The 26,477-nt window shown below is 41.4% G+C and overlaps 1 protein-coding gene across 3 annotated transcripts; it reads left to right on the top strand.

Moving 5' to 3' along the window:
- Window positions 1-239: 239 nt before the first annotated feature.
- cpped1 (calcineurin-like phosphoesterase domain containing 1) lies at window positions 240-23,448 on the top strand. Of its 3 annotated transcripts, none has more exons than XM_058061311.2 (7): window positions 240-438; window positions 2,601-2,819; window positions 11,187-11,359; window positions 12,457-12,588; window positions 12,689-12,815; window positions 19,051-19,279; window positions 23,190-23,448. In XM_058061311.2, the coding sequence occupies exons 1-6, from the start codon at window positions 375-377 to the stop codon at window positions 19,275-19,277; spliced, it is 942 nt and encodes a 313-aa protein (XP_057917294.2). In that variant the 5' UTR covers window positions 240-374; the 3' UTR covers window positions 19,278-19,279; window positions 23,190-23,448. The 3 variants fall into 3 exon arrangements, with proteins under 3 accessions (XP_057917294.2, XP_057917297.2, XP_057917293.2); XM_058061314.2 differs by having other exon boundaries at window positions 241-438; window positions 19,051-19,196; window positions 23,190-23,447; XM_058061310.2 differs by lacking the exon at window positions 23,190-23,448 and having other exon boundaries at window positions 241-438; window positions 19,051-22,207.
- The last annotated feature ends 3,029 nt before the right edge of the window (window positions 23,449-26,477 follow it).

Raw genomic sequence — 26,477 nt, 5'->3', positions numbered from 1 at the left:
GTGTAGGATCCCATTATATTGTGCCATGTGTCATTTTAAGATGCAAAAAAAGAAGAAGAAATTACTCCAACACTTCGAATCACCCTTGGAACACATTAATATTAGATAAATGTACAAGTTTCTAAATATCTTTAAACGTGTAAAGAGGAAGAAATGTCCCCACAAAGATACGAGTGTGCCTACGTTGCGCCGCTGCAGCGGAACCCACTCACTGGCAGACACACAGGCCATGGAATCGATCACCGAGTTCATCGTCACCGGGTTAGCTTTAGCAGCCCGCCTCCTGAGCCACATGACAAGGGTGACAGGAGGCTGGTTCTCGGACGAGTATCGCTAACACAGCAGACGTGGAACTATCGTGGAACCTGTGAAACATGGCTCAGGCAGAGGATATCTTTGTCAGGGCTAAACATCGAACGTTCCGTGGACTTACCGAAGGTAGTCGCGTTTTGTTAGCTGTTTTTTTTTTGCACTGGTAATGAAACTTGGAGGCTAACGTTAGCGCCGCAGCCAAAACAAGTCGAAGTCTGTGTCTTAAATTACAGCAGTGACTACTTTCGGTTTTAAGAGTTTTGTTCCAGCTCCAGTTAAAGTCGTTAGTTTGCTAGCTTTACTTGAAGACTTACCACAGTTAGTTCTGTTTTGTAATAAAATGTCCAGTAATAACTGTCACTAACGATATACTTTATTGTTGGTTTTTGGTCCTGTGTCCTTTTTGAAGCGCTCCAAAAATGCTGCAAATGCCAACAAAACAAATAAGTTGGTCAGAGTACCAGGAAAATAATCTTGCTGGTAGGTAGAGTGAAATGCAAAAGAATCAATCAACATTTGCAGTATTATTTTTTCCAACTGCAACAAAAGCAAAACTTTATAGTTCTTTCATCTTCAAATGAAGATTGCTTCTGTTTGGAGTTCAGCATCTGCCACCCGGGACATTCTACAGTTTGTGTTTGAAGATATGTTCAGCCTGTCAGGGGAGCTTTGCTGGCGCCTCCAAGTCCTTGCCTAGTGCTTGTTAGCTTCTTCTTGGTCTGTAAAATAGTTCATATGTCCAAACTGCGGAGAGACAAAGACATTGTTCTGTAAATTACAAAACATTATATGCACGGTAGACGAGTGGTTAGCGCGCAGGCCTCACAGCTAGGGGACCCGAGTTCAATTCCACTTTCGGCCATCTCTGTGTGGAGTGTGGGTTTTCCCCGATTTCCTCCCACATTCCACAAACATGCTAGGTTAATTGGCGACTCCACATTATCCATGCGAGTGTGAATGGTTGTTTGTCTGTATGTGCTCTGTGATTGGCTGGCGACCAGTCCAGCGTGTAACCCGCCTCTTGCTCGAAGACAGCTGGGATAGGCTCCAGCACCCCCGCAACCTCTGGATAAGCAATAGAAAATGAATGAATTATTTTTACGATTATCACCTTCATAATTGGTGCCCCCCATGGTTAGCATATCTGCTTTGCAGTCAGGAGTCCCACATTCTATAATATAGACTAAGGAGCGCTAAACATGAAACACAATGTTAAAAAAACCCACAGCATTTCAGTATGTTTAATGAAATGATGAAACGGATGGATATTTATGATCATTATTATGATTGTCAAAAACCATCATTACATCACTATATAGTTACACTGCCTTACCACTTCCTTTCTAAAAATGTCAGTTACACTAAGGGGGATCACTTCTAAGCTACCTCTTTTCCCCTCCGAAAAGCCAATCAGACTTTTGTGGCTTTTTCTTGTTCTATGGAGTTTCGCTTGAGGACACAATTATCACAGTCTCGTTTGGGAGAGAGGTACTGTACACGGAGAGCATGTTAAACACAGAGGATGCTAAGCAGTTTAGGGTCCCTGCTGAGGTAGGGAATGTGTGTAGCATGCAGATGCTCCACAGACATGGCAGCCTGTAACTACATTACTGCTTCTTATTCCTCAGGAAAGTAAATGAGTGGAGAGAAAAAAAGCACTTGTGTCTCAGGAGCTTCCCATTTGCATTCAACAAGGTTTGTCAAGGTTTGTTTGCCTTGATTTTTTTAGGCCATTCTATGTCCATTGTGACATCATAAACTGTCATTACCACCACTGACATGAGTGGGCTTCCTGTCTTTTTACAGAGACATCACACTTTGCCTGTTTAATGCATATTGAGGGTCTTTAGATTGTAGGGCGCTCCTGTTATGTAATGTTTGGATTATGAAAACTGCTCATCAGTTTCCAGCGTAGAGATGTTTGGTAATTATTTTGCAGTGATTACTGGGTGTGACTGTAGAGCGAACCATCAAAAGACTGTTCGTCACAGTCCCCATGGATGTTAAATCCCCAGTTCTAAATCCTGATCAAGTAGTCCCAAGAAGGAGTACTTCCCCATGAAGCTTTCACAGCAGGCCTTTTATTGCAACATGAATAATGCTGCGACGATACCTAATCCCCAAAGCTTTTGTGTGTCTGCATGCTGGGATGTACAATTATGTGGATGCGACCTTTGACCTAAGTGTATTAGTTAATGTCTTGTTGGAAAATGTTTTACATGTCAAAGTTTAAATTACAAATCTGTAATATTCGTACATTTGTGTCTTTTTTTTTTCCCGTACCGCAGATATGGGACACGAGTGGACCGGTCCCTTCTACTTCATTCAGGCTGCAGACCCCCAGCTGGGCCTGATGAAAGCCTGGCGAGACGGTGACTGCCACGGTGGGGGAGATGAATGGGAAGAGGAAGTTGAGCTCACCAAACAAGCGGTGGCGGCTATGAACCAGCTCCGACCTCGCCCAAGGTTCATGGTGCTGTGTGGTGACCTGGTGCACGCCATGCCAGGTAAGAAGAGGCAGTCACTTGGTAACTCGGATGTTTCATCGATTATGAATATGAGCATTCATAAATATGGACAATTTGGATTCACCGATGAACCTAACATGCATGTTTTGGGAATGTGGGAGGAAGAAAACCCACACACGCATTGGGGGCATAATATAGCTGCTCAATGAAGTGTTTAAACCCAACATTACTCAACACCGACAGAGGCTCTGTGTTTTCTGTTACAGTTAATGACTTTTTGCCGTCCCATGGGAGATTCCTTTGTGATGCCGCTTCATATGAGCAATGAGGTTCTCCATATTAAACTACCCCAGTTCTGTGTTTCAGGAGAAACATTTTAGACAAAATAGAAAGTAAAATTAGGCTGAAATCTCAAATATGTCTTCTGCGCTATAGAAGGGCAAGCTTTGAGCAGTAAGTCCTTCCAACCACTCGGGACTGTGACCAACCACAACGCAGTGGGCATGGGTGGAATACATTAAAACAGACTGTTTTGGCGGGAAGCACGAAACCAAAGAAAAACAGCTGAATAGGTGCGGGTTCTAGAAGAACTAGAAAGTTTTATGTGCTGGTTATTGTGTGTAGCTGCTCTATAGAGTCAGTAATGCATGTCGAAATTTTTGCCACTTGAAAGGTTAAACCATATAATATAACACGATGAAAGTGGAACATTCATTCATTTTTCTATCGCTTTTTCCTCACGAGGGTCGCGGGGGTGCTGGAGCCTGTCCCAACTGTCTTCGGGCGAGAGGCAGGGTAAACCCTGGACTGGTCGCCAGCCAATCCCAGGGCACATATAGACAAACAACCATTCACACTCACATTCATACCTATGGACAATTTGGAGTGGCCAATTAACCTAGCATGTTTTTGGAATGTGGGAGGAAACCGGAGTACCCGGAGAAAACCCACGCATGCACGGGGAGAACATGCAAACTCCACACAGAGATGGCCGAGGGTGGAATTGAACCCTGGTCTCCTAGCTGTGAGGTCTGCGCGCTCGCTAACCACTAGACCGCCATGCCGCCCGAAAGTGGAACATGTGTACTTAAAATAAATATCAAAAAAAAAAAAATGAATTATTTCTGAAGAAATAAATACATTCACTTCTCGGGCGGTCTACTGTGGCTAATAGTGCAACTCAAGTCTGCCATCTGCCTCTGGTGACCCCCCCGACACCTCACCCCCCTACTATTTGAAAAACACTGATGTAGCATGTTGTGATGTTTTCTTAAAGATGTTTAAGAAAGGCTAACAGCTCAGGCTATCGGCGAATAATAAGCTACATAGGCAAAAAAAAGAAAGCTTCCCAGTGGATATGCTGGCTTACGGACGGTAAAAACAATATACTCGCATCACAAGAGTAGTTGCCAATTATCGTCCTCGTGTTGGAGGACTTCACGTCACCTCACAGACGCCAGCTGCATGAGTTTAAGCTCGGTGTAGTCCTTATGTCCGACCAAATGACAGAAATGGCCCCCTGGGGTATCGTCAGGTGCCTCAGGCTGTCTCGTAAAATGCTGCACCTATTTCATCGTGTCTGAAATGACTCTCCCAAATTGCAGATAACTGTTAACTATTTAGAAACCCAAGCTGGGCTTCCGCTAGTCTGTTTTGACAATCAACTCATTTTATGGCTTTGGTCTTGTCCGTGTGGTGGCATGTTTACTCTGTTTCCACCTGCTTCAGTTCCAATGAGCTTATGAACAATAATAAATGGTCAAAACGCAGTGAGAAAATTCAGTGAAAAGGTCAGCTTGTTAATTTTTTGTTATGCACAGCCTTATGAGTGCTTGTACTGTATCTGTTTATCATACACATCACGCAGCATATTTCTGGGAGAGATGGGTTAGCGTGATGTGTTTTGACAGTGTAACCTATTATTAAAAAATAAAAATATCTATACATAAACTGTATGCACTGCGTATAGAAAGGGATTCTTTTATTGCAAGCTTCCCTCTCTGACATTGTTCTGATCAAATTAAGCGATTTGTGTCGTATTGCAGCTATCTACTGTAGATATTCCGTGCAGGGGAAGGTTTGAGCCTGAGCCTGCTCTGTTTCCTCGGCCAGTCTGTAAACAACATCCTCCCTTATGACAGCAGCTGATATTTATCTATGAAAAAGCACAGCCCTCCTGGCTATTCTCTGGATGCTTTAGCTTCTGTTCTGAAGATTTTGTCTTTTGATCAGGCCAGCTTAGCTGTGCTTTTTGTTTTGGTTCCTGCTGGGAAGCAAAAGGAGAAAAGTTAGTTCCGTGCCCTGCTGGTTTTTTTCTATTCATAGTCTCAAATGTGAAATACATGGATGTGGACTACAACGTGTGCACTGAATGAACTAAACAATGCTCACACCACCACAGTGACTGTAACTTGCAACATCTAGCCACAATATTAGGCACACTTCATCAGTGTCGCTATTTGGAGACAATTTGGAGTGGCCAATTAACCTAGCATGTTTTTGGACTGTGGGAGGAAACCGGAGAACCCGGAGAAAACCCACGCATCCACAGGGAGAACATGCAAACTCCACACAGAGATGGCCATGGGTGGAATTGAACTCGGGTCTCCAAACTGTGAGCCCTGCGCGCTAACCACTCGGTCACCGTGCAGACTATTAAAATATTTAATCACAATTAATTGTATTTTGACCATAGTTGGGTCATAATTAACTGTAATTAATCGCAGATAAAAAGTGTTCTCAATAATAAGTGTACCTTTTGAAAGATCACATGTCACTATATCTAGGCCAGGGGTCGGCAACCTTTACTATGAAAAGAGCCATTTTACCCAATGCCCACTGAAGAAAAATAGCCTGGAGCCGCAAAACATATAGTATGTTTAAAACAACATTGGAGGGAATTTGGGGGTATCAAAGTAGTTCAGATAAGAAAAGACGAGTTGGAGTACTCTTGCTAGTTTTGGAGATAAACTTACATAAATGTATGTGTAAACTACTGTAAACGTAAAAACAAGTTCCCATGCCGCTGTTTTTAAATTATCTCGAATTTATTTTTTAGATTTGTAGGTAAGTATTACTTTTTTCTTCATGTACTGAACTGGATAGCAGTCAGAACTCACTCAGGATGCATTCATGGTCTCAGACAAAGTTGGATTTTTTAAAACTCATTACAAAAGACGTGCATTTTCCCCACTCGGGTGTTAAAAATATTCAAGCATCGCAAAGGGAGCCACAATAAAGAGGCTGAAGAGCCACATGCGGCTCTGGAGCCGCAGGTTGCTGACCCCTGATCTAGGCCATCAAAACGATCAACTTCATTTTTATTTATGGTGCGTTTAATTAATATATTGATTGTCCTGACACACAGAGCCAAACAAGAGGCCCCTGCCGCCATCTTTTCCGCCCTTTATACCAGCTAAAGTTACTCTTTCCTCCATCAAGTAAATATGGGAAAATAAATGGAAAATTTACGGGTGAAAATATTTATGAACTCGGCAGTTCAACAAAAAAAGAGCCGGAAGCTTTAAACCACTGCAAACTACCTTTGCATGATAATGAGGGAGCTCTGATGAGGTGCCTGTCTGGCCTTGAGGAATGGGCACAGAGAAAGTGAAGAATCGAAAGGCGAGGCCGTCTGTCTCTCACTCTTGGCATGCGCTTCTCATTACTTAACATTAAAGTATTCCCACGTTTGATCATAATCTGGAAAATTAGGTGAGATATTAACATTTTTAATGCATGCCCTACATCAAATGTCAACTAATCCAAGTGTCATTGTAGCATAGCTACATATTATAGCAGGAGATTCTCCCTGCTATTGCCTGCCTGACATTTCCCTTGAAACTGTTTACATTGCAGAATGAATGGGTGGTGGCCAGGGGAAGCTAACTGTCAACTGCCATTGTCAACACCAGCGCCTGTTGGCGACAGGAAATTGGCAACTGTATTTCTGTTCACACAGATTTCCCTTCATATTTTTCCTCTGCCTCTACCTCTCCTTCCATCTTTCCTCAATCTCTCGTAAACAGCTGCTGTTTGGTATCTCACACCTTATTTTGACACCTGCCATTTGATGACACAAACACACTGTTGCAATCCTGCTTAGAATCTCAAAGCATCCCCGTGAATGAAATGGATTAAAGGATACAGCATAGCATGATCAAGGAAAAGGAAAGGGGAAAATGTATAGTATGTATTTTCATTGTAATGCTACCACAGCGCCTCTCGCCCAAAGTCACCTGGGATAGGCTCCAGCATGCCCCCAACCCTAGTGAGGATAAGTGGCATAGAATATGGATGGATGTGGATGTATTGCTACCCACAAGGTATGATCTCACCCCACTCAAATTCTGTTCTTTCCATTTTTAAGTTTTCAATTCCTTTGTTTTTTTTTACTTTTTAGACTTATAAAAATGGTTTTTGATGTGAATTGATGAAATACGTACATAATTGGCCAGTTTGTCCAGAATTTCAGAAACAGATTAGCGTGGCTGACCTTTTGAATGGGGTGTTCTCTGCTAAAGTAATGTTCCCTTCACACTTCGTAAGAGAGAAGATGTGATGTTTTTTGGCAACTTTTGTTCAAGTCACCATCTCGGGGGGATAGTGGTGGGCTAGTGTTTGTGATAAGATTCTGTTACAATTGAGGGGTCGCCGGCAGTAGCTAGATAGATCGCGGACGGCCTCGAGGTGGCTATCACATTCATGTTAATCTACTTTTTAAAGTGTTACTTGATCTTGCTATCCTGTAATCATTATAAGATTGATGGGATGGGTTGTCTTCAGAACACTAAATGTGTGTCCACACAGAGCAGGGATGGTTCATGAAAAAAAAAATGGAGTCATATACATATAAACTTAATAAACACCTAAACTTCATAAACTCCTGCACTTTGCAGATTGAAGTTCCTGATGTCTACCATGTGTATTTGCTTCCACAGCAGAATGTCATCCAGTCGGAATTCCCTGAGTTTTTTTGTTTTAATGCTCCACAATCTTAATGTATCTCCAGAGCCTTTTTTATACAGAGATAAACGTGGGCTTGTTTACACAGACTCATCAGCACAGGCGAAATGAGTTCATATACAGTAGCTGTCTGGAGTTGCCTAACAAAGGTCTTTTAAATGAGCTGTTGTTAGGGCTGTCCCACATTGATGTTTTTTGTGATAGCTACATGGCAGCTCTGCACAACGTCAACTGGGCCTAATGTTTCTGTTTTTTAATGCAAAAGACTACTAAAGAAAGACATCATGACCTCTACTTTTTTGCCTCTGACCTACCAGTTTGCACCCTCTGGAGTCTCTCTTTCACTTATTTTCTAAGCTGACAAATAAAGAGGATATAGAGTCGGGGATGGGAGGGAGTCGGAGGTGGTTTGGGTTAGAGATGGTGAGCTGATTGAATTAGAGAAACGTGCTGGACTTAACAGGCTCCTAATGAGCACTACAAAGGATTCAAGTCATGTCCCTGGGGATGCACAAGGCATCTTCCTCATGGTACAGTGAAAAAAACATCAATGCCTGTGTTCCGTATGTGTTCATGAAGGTGAAGTACAGATTGCCGTGAGACATTAGTCTTCTCTCTAAAACAGAGGAAATGTTGAGCATAATCGCAGATAAAACAAACATCACGCAAAGGTATCATCTTGTCAGTCCGTCTCTTTTGTTGTCGTCCTTTATGTCACCTTTATCTCCAGCCATTAGCCATTTAGCTTGAGCTAAAGCTCTTCATCACGTTTGGCGGTGTGAATATTCTAATCAGAAGCTATACCAATTCTATACTTAATCAAACTTACTTAAGATATGTCAGAGATCGCTGCATAAGACTTAAAAATGGGATATTATCTTCCACTTGAAATTACTGTAGTTTGTTTCATCCCAAAATTTCGGACACTTCCAAGCAGCCCCTTATCTTCATCCGTTTTACTTTACTCGAGACATCTCAACTAAACCTTTTGTCTTCCACCAAACTGGAAAGGAAACTCATTCTGACTCCTTGTACTCTATCTGTGACTTGACTTTCTTCAGTCATCAAAGCATTCTGGGTGAAGATGGGAATGTTGATCGACTCTGAGATCAAAAGCTTCACCTACAGGCTTAGATCCGTCTTCATCCCAACAGTCCAGTACAGCCTTTGCATTACTGCTGATATCACAGAACGTTGATCCAGCTCTCTCTACTTGATTGTACACCGCTTGTAAAAACTCACAAAAGGGGAAATGTCTTTTGCCGTTCCAACATATACAGTAATTAACAATTCATATACAGTCGTTCCTCGTTTATCATAGTTAGATTTGTTCCAGACCCGACTGAATTTAACATTGACACACAATTTGAGTCAATCTGGATTGTATTCCATCTACAAAGTGAATACTTTCCCATAATTGTTGGGTGTATTGGAAAAATATTTTCTCCCCGTGGAGTCAAGCTGATGCTCAGCGAATATGCTGAATCGCTCTATTTAAAATCCAAATATGTGTAACAGCAGGATTATTACAGCGCTCCAAGTTACAACACTTCTGCCTCAGCATTCCAATGACACCTTTGCATGCTACCTTATCTTCCCTTCCAGCTTCATTAGTTTGACATCTTCTGTTGCATAGATTGTAGTAGAAATTGTTGCAGTGGCCAGACAGTGAGATTGTGGAATGTTGACTCCACACAAACATTTATGTCTGATATTGGTTGACAGTTGTCCATGAAGCAGCCAAGATATGTTACTATGAGCACCTCTCACGGTGTCTCTTGTGACACAATATTGATATAGTGTATGCCACGGGAGAAGAAAAAAAAACACTCGACGGACTCGGGATAAACAGAAAGATGCGCCATTCTCTGTGATTACATCTCTACCACTATACTACACTAAATATATATTTTTGTTTTCCTTCTACTTATTAGATTTGACATGAGATGTACATGTACATAAACTAAAATATACAACTTGCAGGTCAGTGATTGTGGTTTGGCCAGGAGAGAAGGCTTTGCTGGCCCTGAAGTACATGAAATTTCCTGGTCCACATCCAGCCTGTTTACTATCATCATCTCTAATCTATGTCCATTTAGGTCTCAGTGGAATGAACCAAACAAATGATCATCTGCAAAACGCAGCTCCATCCTCCCCCTCCCTTCTTGAAAATGATCCAGTGCTTCATTTGTTGGACTTATTCTAAATTACCTGAATGGTCCACCGTGACTCCGTTCAGGCCTGTCTTTAGCATACACTTTGAATATATTTACAGGGATTAACACAACTCTAATGTAATCTATACATACTCGCTGCATTTCAGTCTTCTGCCAGTCTTCGTGTTTGTACATCAAGCAAGGAAATGAAATCTAGTCGCAAGTGGTCACTTGAGCTACAAGTGGAGACACTTGTACCTTTTGAAAGATGCTTGGCGGAATCACACAAATTGTCCTATTCTGACCAGATCACACATACGCATTTTAATGACAGGTTTGAACGGAGCTTTGTAAGCATGTTTGCACCAATTACCTACTACTCACATTATGCTCTGATTAAAAAAAAAAACATATTACTAAATATTAACTACTTCAGTCATCCCTTAAGAGTGGATTCAAGGACAAATGTCATTACCTTTTTAAAGCTTTCTATCTTCTATTTTGTGGGATACTTTGTCTTGGTAAACACAGGTTTTAACTAAGTGTCGGAAATAAACAGCAGCATTTAGTTTAAGGGGCTGTAAAGCTGCAGCAAGCAACCATGTGGTTCTTTTAACAGTTTAACACCGAACTCTGTCCCCACCTAGTTTGGGAAATTTTCAACAGACCCTTCCAGTTGGACAAACAAACAAATAATGTGTGTGTCACACATGCAAAGAGTGTGACGGTACATTTGCTTGGTACACACAAAAAACAAAGTACTTGGGAGCGGGAAATCCATACATGCATGGCACCTTGACAAGGCACGGGAGTGTGCATTACCACCGTTGGGAAGGGGAGGTGTGGAATCGTGTAAAATAACGCCGCAAGTGTGCAGCCTCGCCTTTGAATACGAAGCCTGGGGGCACTCCTGAAAATACGTAAACCAGACTGGGGGTCTTTTGGGGAGAGCTGCTTGTTTTTTTTTTTTATATTATAGCGCCCATTGGACATTGGTACACCCTTAAACACAACCATGACGTCTTCCATCAGAATGTCATACATCAGTGTTTACCAACCGTTTTCAACCCATGGACCAGCTTATGTTCTTACAAACCTCTGGCCAGGGATCCACTGAGTGAGAGTCGAGATTGCGAGCCATCAGCTAGTAAAAGCTGGAGCTGTCAACTTGATGTCTTGCATGACTTCTAAGGTGTCAGTAAATGAGGTTTACAATGTAAACATCAAATTAAAATAATTCACTTCCTGTTTTTATTTGATATGATTTTACATTTTCTCCGTTCAGGCTGCCCTTTTCGGGATGATCAGGAGCGAGACCTAAAGGAGGCCTTGAGTGGGACAGACCCTTCCATTCCACTCGTGTTTGTCAGTGGCAATCATGACCTTGGAAACACTCCTACCCCAACAACAGTGGATCAGTACTGCACTGCATGGGGAGATGACTATTTCAGCTTTTGGGTAAGCAAACGCCTCATGTGTTATATTAAGGTCTGCTGGCGAGCCTCCTTCAACACTGCCCAGTTTGATTCTATTGTTGTATGACCCGTGAAGTCTTAAGTATTGTTTCATTTACTGTCCAGAACAAAAAACGGTGCACTTAGTGTAGTTGAGAAGATTTATGTGACACCATGGACACGGTCTGTTGGAGATGATTGAGCAAGGAGCTAAAGACGCTGACCTTTCCTTGTGGGAAGGCTCCATTGCTTGTAGCATCCAGGTCACTGACTAGTTTCTACTTCCATTATAATTTGTGCTAGCTTTGAAACCTTTGGGGTTAATGACTGTTTAATTTACCCTTAATTGTTCTTGCGCTGCTACGTAATGAGTTGTTTGCACTTTTAACTCCTGTCCACTAGCAGTATCGACTATCAAAATGCAGATTTGCTGACGTCATCAGCCTGACATTTAAATGTTTATCGAAAAGTGTTCTTCCGTTATTAACCTTCAAGTCGATCTGCTGGTTTGAAGTAGATTGGATTATTGGATGTCAAGAACAAAACACACATGCACATGTCATTGAATGAGTTTTCCGCTGTGCTCAGGAATATAAAGGACCTTTTTAAAGCCACAATATCATGGGATTCAAGTGGCCATTTAGGTGCTGTTGATTCAGTCTCATCTAGTTTCCAGTCAGAAGGTCAGCTATTGGAAATTGAGTACGACAGTTGGCCCTCGCTACACCGCGGTTCAAACATCACTGCCGCACTGTCACATTTTTTTGAAAATTAATGAATAAATTATTGCTGTTAGGATATGATCTTTTTATTAGTCTTAACATATTTGTTATGTGTAGGATTCTGGTCACTAGACGTCCGTAATGTTACATTGTTTAGCCATTGCAGTACCTTTAAGATACGACATGCATGGAGTCAGCCATGACATGTCCAACATGATTGAAAAAACTTCTCCCATTGTGTGTGGAAGTGGTCATTTTTTGGTTTCTTACTTTGTCCTTCTTCCCCACACTGTTTGATCCCGGTGAGCACATTTAGTCGAATGCCCATCTCAATTGTATGAATGAATGTCGCATGAATGCTTCTGCTGTGTCACCTCAGGTGGGTGGAGTCCTATTCCTGGTTCTAAACTCTCAATTGTTCTATGATGCTTCGGCCTGTCCTCAGTTAAAGGAGGCCCAGGAAACGTGGCTCGAAGAGCAGTTGAGCAAAGTCTCACATCCTTCTTGCACGGTACGTAATCTCCATTGCTTTATCAAAATGCTCCAGCAAGATAACATAACATAATTCAGTGTAATTAATGGAATACTTATATGTATATGTATTTGTCCAGGCACCGAAACACATCATAGTGTTTCAGCACATTCCTCTGTATCTAAAGAACCATGATGAGGAAGATAACTACTTCAACTTGCAGAGGGAACTCAGACAAAAACTGATTGACCGATTTAAGAGAGCTGGTAAGGAAACTCTTAAATTTGTCTGCGTTTCATACAGGACCAGGAAATGTAATAGTTTATGATAGTTTTAGGCTTCTGTAAAGTGGTTTAAAATATCTTGTCTTAATAGGTCTTATCTTCTTAGCTTTCTGTCAAACCTGTTTATTGCCAGCGTATTTAACTGTAGCACTCTTAAGCTTCTCACCAAGAGGAATTAGGGGAAATTATCGCACACACAAGAGACAGTCACAATCAAATTAAATAATGCATTAGCTGCCTAAAAGGAGATTTTTTTTCTTCAAAATACATTATTGTGGGCTTATAACAATATGGTGCAGAACACTGACAAGGACAGCAAGTGTTTACTTAACACACTTACTTGTGACACTATCGGACCAGTTCGGCACAACTGATTGACAGGGCATCTCGTATGGACACGCACACTCCATCATTCATCAAGGTGACTCTCGCTGTGTCGTATTAATTTGATTATCCAGCCATCATGCCTGCATGTATTTAACCATGTTGGTGTGTTTTGCTCTGATAACTTGTCATTCGCGATTGATTCCTCCTTCAAGCTAACTGTGGTTAAAGATTAAAAAGGCACACTCCTTGGTATACTGCACGTGCCATGGAGAAGAATATGCTTTATATGTCCTTCCTCATCCACACACAACCTGACAGTAGCTACTGTATACATTCATACATACAGTAGAGTACAGGGCATCCGTTGTAGGGCATACTGTACATATACATACGCACATGGTACACATGGTCATAAATTACAGATGACATGCATGCTACTTTAAAGCAGTGTGCAATAAACGTCTTCCCCATGTTTGTCCTTGCATGTGCATAGACATACAACAGGAAGTGTGTGTCAGCATGCTGCTTTCAATCAAAAATGGGAAATTCCTTATGCATATGAATGACAATGTTAATAAATACACCCATCCCCTGGTTGTTTTCTTCAGTGGCAGCACCAGTTTACTTAAGTGAAACAAACATTTTATTGGGTTTATTGTTATGACATTCAACAAGTGCATTTGCATATTCCTCTAGATAAATGGTTGTAACTTTTAATTGTGGAGGGCCTGCAAATTGCAAAAGTCCCACAGTTATTAGATGTAGTTAGTTTTTTCAACGAGAGGAGAGAAATAAGGCCTGAAGGAGAAATTGCATTTAAAGCATTTGTATGCATGCACTAAACACTAAACACGACACAAAATTGCCCTTCAAGGTGTAACCTCCTTTGCGTAACACGGCTCCAAGCCTTTTTCACTTGGATGATGGGCAGCCTGTATTAGGAGACACGGGACACGTGCATGCTGAGTTTTTATAAAAAGCACTTCTGCCACCTTGTGGGGTTTTTTTTTCAGTTAAAAACTGCATCAGACATGCCGTTTTTTTAGTGTGGAGTTGCATCATCACCAATTTGACATAAGTCTGGGAGCGGTCAGGTTGGAAAAAAATGTAGATATATGTCAATGATAGCAAATTTGAATGGACAATACTGCATATTGAATGGAAAAAAGCCTGGGTTATATTGTTGTTGTTGTTGTTGTTGTTGTCTTTTGGTCTGTGTGGCAATGGACTCTTTCCTCTTATTCAAGCTAAATCGTGTCTCTTCTGGACATACCGTATAATGGTTATGGTAATTTACCTCCCCTCCTTCACCCTTTTGCGGTGAGATATTCACGCATCATTGCCCTCCCCTGTGTGTCTGTCCTCACCACTGCACCCTCTGATCGGAATCCTCCAGATGTGCTCTTGTACTCTGGTGATCACCACTGTCATTACAGTAAAGGGCAGCATCATTAACCTGGAGTGTGCACGCATACACACACGCACCTTTGGCCACTCGGGAGGATTCAAGTACAGTGTGAAACAATCCAGTATCAGTTCAAGCATGGCTGTGATATCACACACGACATTGCAGTGAACCCTGCACTTCCAACTGAGTGTCTATCTATCTCAGCATCGGTTGTTGAAGTTCTTCAATCTAACGATCTGTAGGAGTAAAATGCAGATCATAGCTCCTTCTGACAGAATACAAAATGCATCTAATTGAATGATCCTTGCTGATATATTTTCCATTTTTATTCTTGTAAGATATGCCCATGTTTTTTGTGTGTGCCTCATGTGTTTGTTATATGAATGCATAAATAGCCGCGCAGTGGTGCATTTTTTCCATGCATGATAAATTTGTCTGCGAGAATCTATATTTTATCTCGGCACCACAGCTGCACGTTGGCATTGCATTGCCAATTAGTCTTCGTCTGGCTCGTCAGAGTGAGCAGTTTACACCACGGGACTGTTGACTGCATTCCAGCTCATATTAATGATACACTGTCTCTGCGTTATGACCCCCAGTTGGGCTAGTAAAGCATCACAGAGTCCCTTTTTTAATTGCACAAGCAATTACTGTGGGTTGGGATGCGACAGTAATTTGTCTGATATTAAATTTTGCCTCCCTTTTTGTACAACGTCATGCCTGTGTTGTGTTTTATATTGTTTTAAAGGTAGAGCCAAGCTGCTCTGATTGGACGGCCAAGACAACAAGACTAACTTTAGTGTGCAGTTCCATTTGATGTCAAACTCCTGTAGCGTGTGCTGGCATCATTCCCACTTTGATTTAATGACCCTAAAGGAAGTTGTCCATTGTTCCTGAGGGTCTTCTGTGCTGCTTCATCACTATCATACCTGTAATCATTGTAAATAGGGCTCCCGTAGGCTTTACTGCGGTTACACTTTACTTCCCACTGCTATGTGTGCACTTTATTGAACATTCTCCAGAGGGAGTAAGACATGCACAAAGTTTATTGTCATATTTGTTCAGTAAGTTTGATGCACATCAAGCATCTCTTTCATGAATGCTGAAACCCATGGCGGGGGACCGGTGTGTCCTATACAAGAGGCAATTGGAGTAGCAGAAATCCCAGTGGCGCTCTCAGCCTCTCCTCTCACCATAGAGTAGATGGAGGTAATTGGTATCTGTAATTAGGTTCCTATATGCCTCCAACTCTTCACTTGCATCTTCCTCGTTGAGAATACTTTTAGCATACGTATATGCGGGGACACGTTGGTGTATGTGACGGATACAGAACTCCATATCAGTAAAAAAAAAAAAAAAACAACAACAAAACAAGACAACAATAATGCAGCAGAGACAGCCATCCAATTCCCAGCATAGCTAGCGGCTCTAGATTCGTACATGCATTAGTTAATTAGCAGCCAAGATATGGCATGTTCTGCTTTGCCGAGTCTCCATTTTTCTTCCTTTGTCGCTCACCCTCTTCCCGCTGGGCGTCTTTATCAGCAAGGGTCTTACTCCGCTCAAAAGGGAAGGCACATTTATCACTCACCAGGGATTTGATAAGAGGCCACAGCTAAGCATTTAACCCCATTGTTTTAATGATGAGGTTGAATAACGCCTTTTATATCTCACCATCTCCCTTAGCGGAGAGTATCCCTTGTGTCTTTATCATTCGGCCAAACGTGAGATTAGTGATGATGATGATGTATAGAGCCTATACGTATCTTTTTACATTTACAGATAAGACTGTCTTAACTGAAAAAAAGCTGAAAACAGTTGAAAATGTAGTTTGTCTATGAGAGTGTTTGTTAGGACACACTGTAGGAAAGGCATGCTACTTGATGATTGACGGGTCATATTAGTTTATAGGAGGCTTTGGCCCGCTACAGTAGATTATTTCTCTTCTCTATGTCATGCAAATGATCATGATTCATAAATTCGTGATTGTTTCCCTGCACTCTGCATAGGAGAGAATAAGGAAAGCAACAAAGGTACTGCAAATGGCTTCTCCATGTAATAACCCACAAAGGGGGTTGTTCAGACGCAGGGCAGAAATTTGACATGCAATTAGCAAATCCCATCTTGTTGCTGGGAAATCGGTGACCAACAGATGAAAGGGGCTTGACAGAGTGTGAATTAAAAAAGCCTCAATGAAGAAAGGTTTGCAGGTATCAAAGATGATGAGATGGGCTTGAACATTTTTTCATTCCTTTCATCTGTCCTGTCATTTGGTAGTCCGTGTCGGCAGACTCAGCAATTGCATTAAACATGCTGTTTATATCAGTCATGGAAATACATGTTTATATATGAGCTACTCCACTCTCCTTTCTGTGCATTTCCTGTCACCTGTACCAGTATTCAATTTCACTCCATGTAATTTCCACCCTTCACATTTTGTATGTTTTCATTACTCTGTCTGCTTACTCTGAATTTTTTTTTCCTCAATGTTCTAACACCTCGCCCCCCCCTCCCCGCTTCCAAAGTCACTCCCCTACTTCTTGCTAGTCAAAGCAAGGGCCAGTCCCCAGATGGGAGTGTTTATCAAAAGGAAAAGCACAAAAGAAGCGGAACTGTTTCCACGCTTACAGGTAAATAGGATTTCCATAGAGACCCAGACAAGGCGAGGAATTATCACCCCAGTGTGTGCATGTTTTTACTCGGGTAGCTACCCAGTCAGCGAGAAAAGTGTTCTGGAGACACACTTGCATCCCCCTTTGGCAAGAACCTTACACGTAGTATGGTTATATGCCGCATTTCACAGGGCTTAATTGTTTTTGCATGGTATTGTCAGTAAATGAGAGCAATTTTTATCCTTCATGTAACTTGGCTGACTTCAGCGTCGACTCGAGCATCTAAAGGCTTGAAATCCCAGAGGGCTACCCACACTAACTGCACTGCAAGGCACTTTGATAACAATGTACACAAAGTGATGTATGCCGCTTTCATTTTGTGCCTATGTAAAATCACAACTATTTTCCCAGAAGGGTGCCAGCTGTCATTAACCTAGAGGCGGCGGTAACCTACAGCAATGCATCTTAGACCACCCGCTATGATGCTTTCAATCCTGCAGAGAATTACAGCAGCTGTCTTCCTGCCTCCATAGTATGAAGTTAGCCTTTGTAGCTTTTCATTGGACTGTTTTCACATTCCAAACAGCTCATCAAGTCAATGATTAAAAAGAGGAATGCTAGGTTTGTTCAAAAAAACAAACATTCAGTACAGCAACAGACAGTGACAGAGCAAGCCTAATTTGATCGGGACCAAATCAGTCTAAAAAAATAAAAACTTTTACTTAAATAGATGTTTTTTTTTTTCCCCCAAACAGTGCCGAACAGTGCATGGACAGACAGTAGCTTACCAGAAATGGCATCGCTGTCCTCGTCTTCCTCCTGCGTCGTCTTCAGTGTCGGAATTGAAAATTTGAAAATTTATTCTCAACAGTATTTTAATACAGTATTTTAAACTTTGGTCACATGTGAATGTATATCAGGTGCTACCTGGGGATAATGGCTCTCACTGTGGATGGCTGGAGTCCCAAAGATTTAGAAATAGCTTTATAACCTTTTCCAGACTGATACATCTCAATGACTTTCTTTCGGTATCGTATTAAAAGTGAAACAGTCGTATCAGGACACCACTAGATCTGACGCCATGTGATCCAGGCACACTACTTGTACAATTTACCGGTAGTTTGTGATCGACGTATTATTGGGCACTTCTGCTGCTTTGATATCGCCTCATACTGTAACTGTAAGTTGTGGCGGATTCATTATTTAACGGTCCACTGTGAGCACAGTGTGCTCTCACAGAAATATTCATCTAATTTAGGTCACCTTTGGTAGTTGAGGTGCTGTTTGATTATGCAGAGTGGTGGACATGATGATTCAGGGCAAGCAGTATCAGCTAGTATCAGCAGTAGTTTTTTTAGCATCTTTTGGGCGGAGGGAGGCTGAAAATACAGTGCATGTTTTTATTTAATTTCATCAGTACTGTGTCATTTTGTAATAACTTTTTTTTTTATCCTGACTATGTATGTCTTGACTGCATTTATTGCAAGCAAATCATAGCACTCCTAATTGCTTCCTGTCCTTAAAGCACTTCACACATCATGCCCTTATTACTTTTGCTCCATTCAATGCACATCATTGTAATATTAATAAAATAAGGGACCAGTCTTTTCCCTCTGAGCAAGGTGGGGGGGAAAAACTTTTTGAGAACTATTTCAGAGGCACTGCATTAAACACATGCTGTACTTCTAAATGAACTATTTAAGACATTGACTCTGTGTTGGCTGCCATTGGCTGGCGACCAGTCCAGGGTCAAGTCCAGTCAAACGTGGTGTGACTCAAACGGCATCGTGCCTCCTCACAGATCTAGAACATAAGCACACACTAAAAAAGTCATTTTTTCACCCCCCCTTTTGACCTTGTCTCACTGCAGGGGTGAAAGCAGTCTTCTCCGGCCACTATCACCGAAATGCAGGCGGCTGCCACGACGGCCTCGACATGGTCGTGAGCTCGGCCATCGGCTGCCAGCTGGGCGAGGACCCCCATGGCGTCAGGGTGGTTGTCGTGACCGCCGATCAGGTGATCCATCGTTACCACAGCTTGGAGCAGATGCAAAGAGCAGGGATGGACGAGGACCTCAGGAAGCTCCTGCAAGCCTGATGGTCAATGAAGTCATTTTTGATTTTATTTTGTATAAAGAATGTGAATTTTTCAAAATATTAATACGAATCTTACCAGATTAAACACACACTTTCATTTTATATCAGTGAAACCTCTAAGGTCAAACAGTCTACTCCAGGATATTGGTTCAGATTTTAATTGGGTTTTTTTTCAGTTCTGTTTTTGGAAGGAGAAACATTCAGTTCCAGGGTCAAACTGCATCCATTATAAAACCTTTACTAACTTTAAATGCAAAGTTGTAATAATATAACAATAATATAATACAGCTAAATTACCATAAATTCATGTAAGCCACACCTACCAAATATATGTACAGTGTATAAAAAAACAACTTTCATATATAGGTGTCCGCATTGTGACAAGAAAAAAAAGCTCAAGAAAAAGCAAAACACTTAGGGAGCTATGCCTTTAGGTGCTTACTGAGCTGAAGTCTCACAGAATTTACGCCGAAAACTTGGTGATTTGGTCCGTAGGAGTGTTTGAATTCAGAGGTTCCACTATACTGTACAATACCTATTTTTAGAAGGAGTCAAAGTAATACTCATTCATCATGTTATCGCAGTATTCCTACAAGAACAATTTTTTATCATTGATAGTTGCAAGTGTGCTGGCCTGTCGTATCCGTTTGCTGCTGTTTGCCTTTTTCACAGTCATATTTGTGGTTCATTAAGCCATCCTATGCAAAAGAAATTCAGGTGCTTTTAATGTCATGATGTAAAAACTGTCAAGTGCAGCTACATATTTCACACTGTGTCGCAGCACTGCAAGCGACAGCGTTGATGTGTGTCTCCTCCTGGTGGAACTTGCAGTAATTGAGGCAACACTGTAGCTGTAGCATGCTGTAGCACCGTGCGATGCACCTGCAACTCGTCTTCCTCCTCCTTATGCACAATTGTTTTAATGTGAGCAAAATACAGTGAAGCGCTGTCATATTGGTTAATAAGTGCTGGGCCTCTCCACAATCTGGGGGAGGAACCCATTGCTACCATGAGGCAAAGAGACCAAGTTAGCCTGAGACAGGGGAGAGAAAAAAAAAAGGGACAAGTAATCTGGCACCGCAGTCGCTGCCGTTGATTGACAGCAAGCGGTAGAGTAACAGGATAAAATGGGAGAATTCATCTGTTCACCTGTCAGTTCCTGTTGGTGTAATGGTACAGCTGCTTCAAAAGCAGAGGGACTGGACAGTTTTTTTTTTTTGTTCAGTTTTATTCTGTTAAGTTGTATTTTGCATTAAAAATGATTAAACAAACAGATATAAATACAAGAGGAGAGGAGAGAGGAGAGGCTTTGATTAAGTCATATAGCATATTATTGCTATTCCCAAAATAACATTCAACTTTTGTTTTTGGGGCCGCGATAAATGCATTTCTGTAATATATGATTCCTAGAACATAGACAAAGTGTTTATTAATTTCTAAATACACTTTTTTTTTACATTATTAGAGCTCTACAGACAAAAAGTAACACCCCTGTAGTCACCTTCACAGTCCTATAATTCTATGTATACAACACATTGCTCAACTCTTATGCTGCTGGGACACGACGGCCACCAGCTAGCAAGCTAGTGTGCCAGCGAGCTAACCTCAAATTAATTTCTTCGAAATTTAAGGTGGCAAAAATGTACCACTTCCACACAGAACGGGAGGAGAACTTATTTTTTTACTCTTATCATGCCGAACACGTCATGGCTGACTTCATGTAGTGTTAAGGTAAAGTTATGTAATATAAGGTAATTGTCTCAATGTTATTTTTGAAATGAATTCATTTCTGACGAACCGCCATGTAGTGATAATCAAACCGAGATCGCGAGGGACAACTGTAGTGCGAAAGCAGCAGCAACAAGAAATGTACACCAACTTTAGCGTACTCCTTTTTTAATGCATTTGCATGAATTAAATCACACCCGTATAAAACATCTCATTTAAGTCAAATGGATATTAAAGATGATATTATATTTGTGTTTCAATATTCTGAAGATAATCGTTACACATATACAGCAGGTCCTACAAAAAAAATCTAAATACATAATCCAATAGTTAAATAATTCTCTTTGGTGAGGATTACATTATTTTTACATTTATTTAGTATTTTAGGATTTGCCGGAGTCATATGTATAGTATGGTTGTCGCCAGTGATTGGATTTGTGGTGTTTATCTTGCAAGCCTTCAAATCTCCTCTCTCCACTTAGTAGAATAACATTAAGTGTGATCATGTTATTAAATGCTTAATGAAATAGCTGATTTCAGGCTCTAAGCACATTCGGTGGTTATGTGTAATTTATGTCATTTGGAGCAGCATCAAACCAGAGCCACTCTTTTGCGGCCCCGTCTATATGGAAGCAGCCTGAACATGTACAAATGTGGCTTTCTTTGCCAGTCCCACAAAGGTCTCAATTCAATTACTCACACAGAGACTCTCACAATCACCCCGACGTACTTGGAAATAGTTGTCATGGCAACCCTTTAGCAACACATCTGTGTGTCTTGGCAAGACTGCCACAGAGCGTGTACTGTACATCTGTGTGTTTGCATCCATCCGTAGTCTGCTTAGCGTCATAAACAATTTCCCATTAGCATCACGATCACTGACCTCGTTTTACACGGACAGTTTCTGTCCCATCCCTTCCTAAAAATAAAAAAATAAATAAAAAACGGCAATAGCTGTCGGGAGGAGGGAAAGCGTTAAGTGTGTTTGAGTAGAATGGCTAACGAATATAATGTGTGGAAAAGCATCACTTTTACTTCCTGCCTGAGAAAGAACCTTATGTGCTAATCCATTTTGGTATTGTCAATCATATGCAAGCTCAAATCACTTCATGACTACAGTATTTTAACCTGTGTAGTTGTGAAATTAGAAGATCCTGTGACCTGATTGGTTGTATTTTTATAATAAATGTTGATTATACCTGATTGCTGCTGCACATTAGTGTCATTATAAAATGGCATTTAAAAAATATTGGTTAGATTTCCACGCTGCAGATAGGAAAATGTTTATTTTTTTTTATGTTTCATACCAGATCCCCAGATCTCTATTCCGTGTTTCTGCACTCTGTCAGCTAACGGCTTTGCCAAGTTTGGTAAATGATTACACATCAGCCTGAAATGCGTCCCGACTGTCCCGAAAGTGTCCCTGCCAAAAATAATCAACAAAAAGTACACACATATCTTATCTAGACAGGGGATGCTGTACTGCACCTGGCAACAAAAATCATCTAAAAGATGTGATGCAGATTCTTAACACTCCACCCTCTTACCCAAATATGGAGGGGGAAAAGATTTGCCGTTTAAAATGATCAACAAGCATCCATCCCTGCAGTCTTTTTATGATGCACAGACAAGTGTTGTTTCCTGTCACTGTGCGTTTTACAATTCATGTGACAGTTTGTCTGTGACCTTTTCAGAATGTACAAACACGGATGCTCACCCCCCCCCCCCCAAAAAAAAATACCTCATCCTCTTTTCCGTTTGTTAAACGGTGATAAATATGACATTCATCTGCTATTGCAATGCTTTTGTTTTGTTTTTGTTTTTTTCTCTCTCTTTCTCCAGATGACACAAAAATCTGGTGGGAACAGATGCATCACACTTCATGTAGCACAAACAGCAAATTATAAATAATGCAAAATACATCATAGCTTGGTATTTAACAGATGAATATTGGCCTCTTGAATCAGCTCTAATCCACATCCATAAGCCAAAACAAACTGAGACATATATTTTAATGAATGAATCAATGGAGTAGTTTTTGTTGTTCGTTATACCAAGACAACAGTACAATATTATGCTTCTAAATAGTATTGTTAAATGACATACCACGTATGTCCAAAGCCATACACTTAATTACTACTCGTACGTAATAGGCTAACCATTTCTGTTTTGTGTCACCACACAGAATCCCGGGTAGCACCCAAGTGAAAAAAACTCAAAAAGTGGGTTTTGTTTGAAGATGAACCAGAAATGTAAGTTGCGGCATAGGAAAGTGGCTCTGGCTGCTCAGTACAATATGGCTACAGCTAAGTCATTCTTTATGGTTGCTTGAGTAACAGACGTTATCAAACTCAAAGGTGAGTACACAATGTATTGTTTTTATGTTTTTATACACGGTGGTTTTTTTCACTTCTATGATGGTTTGAGGCGGTCGAGTGGTTAGCGCGTAGACCAGCTAGGAGACCAGGGTTCAATTCCACCCTCGGCCATCACTGTGTGGAGTTTGCATGTTCTCCCCGTGCATGCGTGGGTTACTCCGGTTTCCTCCCACATTCCAAAAACATGCTAGGTTAATTGGCCACTCCAAATTGTCCATAGGTATGAATGTGAGTGTGAATGGTTGTTTGTCTATATGTGCCCTGTGATTGGCTGGCCACCAGTGCCTCTCGCCCCAAGACAGCTGGGATAGACTCCAGCACCCCCCGCGACCTTCGTGAGGAACAAGTGGTAGAAAATGAATGATGGTTTGGTCCGACTTGGAGAAAGGAACCTCGTATTCGCTTCGTCATCGCTGAGGTTGCATGCACTTCCCTTAAGAATTGCCTCAGTTCACTAAGTTAGTCACAGTTCCTCTTTCCCATAAGAGAAATTGTTTCTTAATATGTTTGATTTGGTCTCCAAAAGTGTTGAGCGTGATATTTTTGCTGCTCAAACACGTAGACGTACATACAATATATACACATTCATCGGCACTTCACCCAAGGGCATGACTCAAATCATGCTGCCGAGTGCACAAGTCCTTTGACAATTCAAGTAGAGGTGGCGAACTCCGGGTTAAAGGTCACGTCCTTTTTCAAAGCGCATGCACGCTGGAGCGAGCCCTCTCAAATCATCAGGGGAAACGCACCAAATAGGCCTGAACGTTCGGGCTCATTGATGAATGCTGCTTATAAAGTGGTGAGCACATACTGGTTGCCAGATCTTCTTGGCTCCATACGGCTCGTCTAAGCTTGTGGGCACACTCGTGTGAAGGTTCATCACCTTGAAAACCATCGTAGAACAGATCCCGTTGAATTACATGGTCCATAACACAGCTTTTGCTGCAATAGAGAAGCTATTTCACAACACAGACGTTCTCCTGAATAATGGATAAAGACTTAAAATCCCATTAAATGACCTGCCACAGTCTAGGATGACTTACACTTGAGAGCTGGTGTCGAAACAACGCTCTTTACTTCCTGCTTAAATCACCATTCTCTCTATGATTAGCAATTGAAGTGTTAGCTTGAATTACATTACTGGCTAACAGGTTTATAATAAGAAATGCTGATATTATACAATGACCTTCATATTATTATTTAATTCTGCTTTCCTTGGTTACGCTTCCAGGGATGGCCCATATGATAAATAGTGATTGACAGAAAATAATAATAATTCACCAATATTTTTATCGTTTTAACGGTTTATAGTTCTAAAATTAAGTTGTAGTATTAGTGTGGAATGATACCATCATTAAGGGAATAGTACTCCCAAATGTGTATTAAATAGGGTGACAAAAACACTCCGATGTAGATCAAACATGTACAAGACAAGTGTTTGACCCAATAATCCCACATAAAAATCCCTAAAAGTCATTGGCTAACTCTGACCCCCGACGTCATTTCTTGTTCGCATGTCTTTCACATTTATAGTAACACACACGCATGAGTCTTATTTATGTCTTAAATGGTTTATTTACTCATATTGCGTCTACCATATTGGGTAATGTGAGTGTAAAGGTGGATGTAGGGGTGTTATTTCACGTTGAGAGGGCTCTAATCATGTTGAAAAGCATATTTAGATGGTAGGAAACAGGTTTTCTATTCTTTTAACTATAAAAAATATTCCATTTTGAAAGAATGAATCCTATTTTGTGGAAACTCATCCCAGTCGGAACCAATTAACCACAAAAACTAGGAAGTACTGTACTTCCCTAATAGACTGGTGGGACCCGAGTTGGACATCGTAAGCATTCAATTGTCCAAAATGTCCTGGTAAGTTTAAGGAATAGGATTTAAGGAGTGGTCAAAGCTGGCTTGATGATGGAATAATCAATCAATGCTTTATTCCATAAAGTGTAGTTTTGTTCTAAAGATAAATAAGTCCAAGATAAACACACTTGGTTGGTTCTTGTTGCCATTGCACCATCATTTACCCATGTAGCCCACAGGTGTCGGGGGGGGTGAGTGGAAGTTGGCACATTGAAATGGTCAGGGTTGCCACCCCTGCTGGCACCGAGCCCGCTGACAGATCGAGCCATCTGGGCAGCAGACATTCGGTGACAGGCCCGTTCATCCATCGCTGCATCCCGCCGCCAGCTGGACAGACTTTGAGAGCTGGTGGCGGCTCAGCTCCTAAGTGGCTCGCTACGCTAAAGCGTGTTTTGGTGATTCAGGGACTCGCTGGGGTCAACAATGTGCATTATCACAGCATTTGATGCAGCTGCTAGTGGCATGTGTGCTCGGTGTATTGTGTATTCCGTCGTCATAACAGCTTGCGTGTGCCACTTTATCTTGTTTGAATTCTCCCTGCATTCGTCTTCAATCGTGAATCATTTCAAAAATAATATGGACCCAGGTAATGCATTAACAAGAACGGAATCCCAGTTTGAATAATCTTTGGGTTGTTTTTTTTTCATTGACTCAGTCAGATATGGAACAGAAGGCTCCATGACATTTACCCACAATACTGTTCTTCACACCAACGCCGACTGGACTCCCACTCTTTCCGAGTGGAGATGGTAAGATAGTTTCACCACTTTGTTTTGGACCCGAGACTCACGCTTCTCCATCGCTTCGCCACCTGTTGACTAAAAAAGGAAGTGGACCACCAGATGGTGACATGTTTCCTTCGAATCTATTTTTAGAATTAATACAGAGCGATGATTCATGTGCTAAATTAATGTGTATTACAGTCATGCAACTAGTGTTGTCATGTGACTTCCAACTCCTGTTCAGTCAGGTGACAGCTTATACTTCAAGATATATACACACACACACACAAATCCTCTTTTACATACAAGAATTCAGACTTTGGAATAGTCTGAATCAGTTGAGGCTGCACGGCGGATGAGTGGTTAGCGCTCAGACCTCACAGCGAGGAGACCAGGGTTCAATTCCACCCTCTGTGTGGAGTTTGCGTGTTCTCCCCGTGCATGCGTGGGTTTTCTCCGGGTACTCCGGTTTCCTCCCACATTCCAAAAACATGCTAGGTT

This window comes from Doryrhamphus excisus, linkage group LG2, assembly GCF_037039965.1.
Source record: "Doryrhamphus excisus strain RoL-2023G ecotype Guam linkage group LG2, RoL_Dexc_Guam_v1.1, whole genome shotgun sequence".
NCBI classification, from domain to species: Eukaryota; Metazoa; Chordata; class Actinopteri; order Syngnathiformes; family Syngnathidae; genus Doryrhamphus; species Doryrhamphus excisus.
This window is presented reverse-complemented; position numbering and strand designations above follow the sequence as displayed.

What these genes read in the sequence shown, in the direction of transcription:
- cpped1 (XM_058061311.2), top strand. Translation starts at nt 375, where the DNA reads ATGGCTCAGGCAGAGGATATCTTTGTCAGGGCTAAACATCGAACGTTC. An exon ending in GTTCCGTGGACTTACCGAAG is followed by an intron (nt 439 to 2,600) that starts GTAGTCGCGTTT and finishes CCCGTACCGCAG; the next exon opens with ATATGGGACACGAGTGGACC. An exon ending in TCTCACATCCTTCTTGCACG is followed by an intron (nt 12,589 to 12,688) that starts GTACGTAATCTC and finishes GTATTTGTCCAG; the next exon opens with GCACCGAAACACATCATAGT.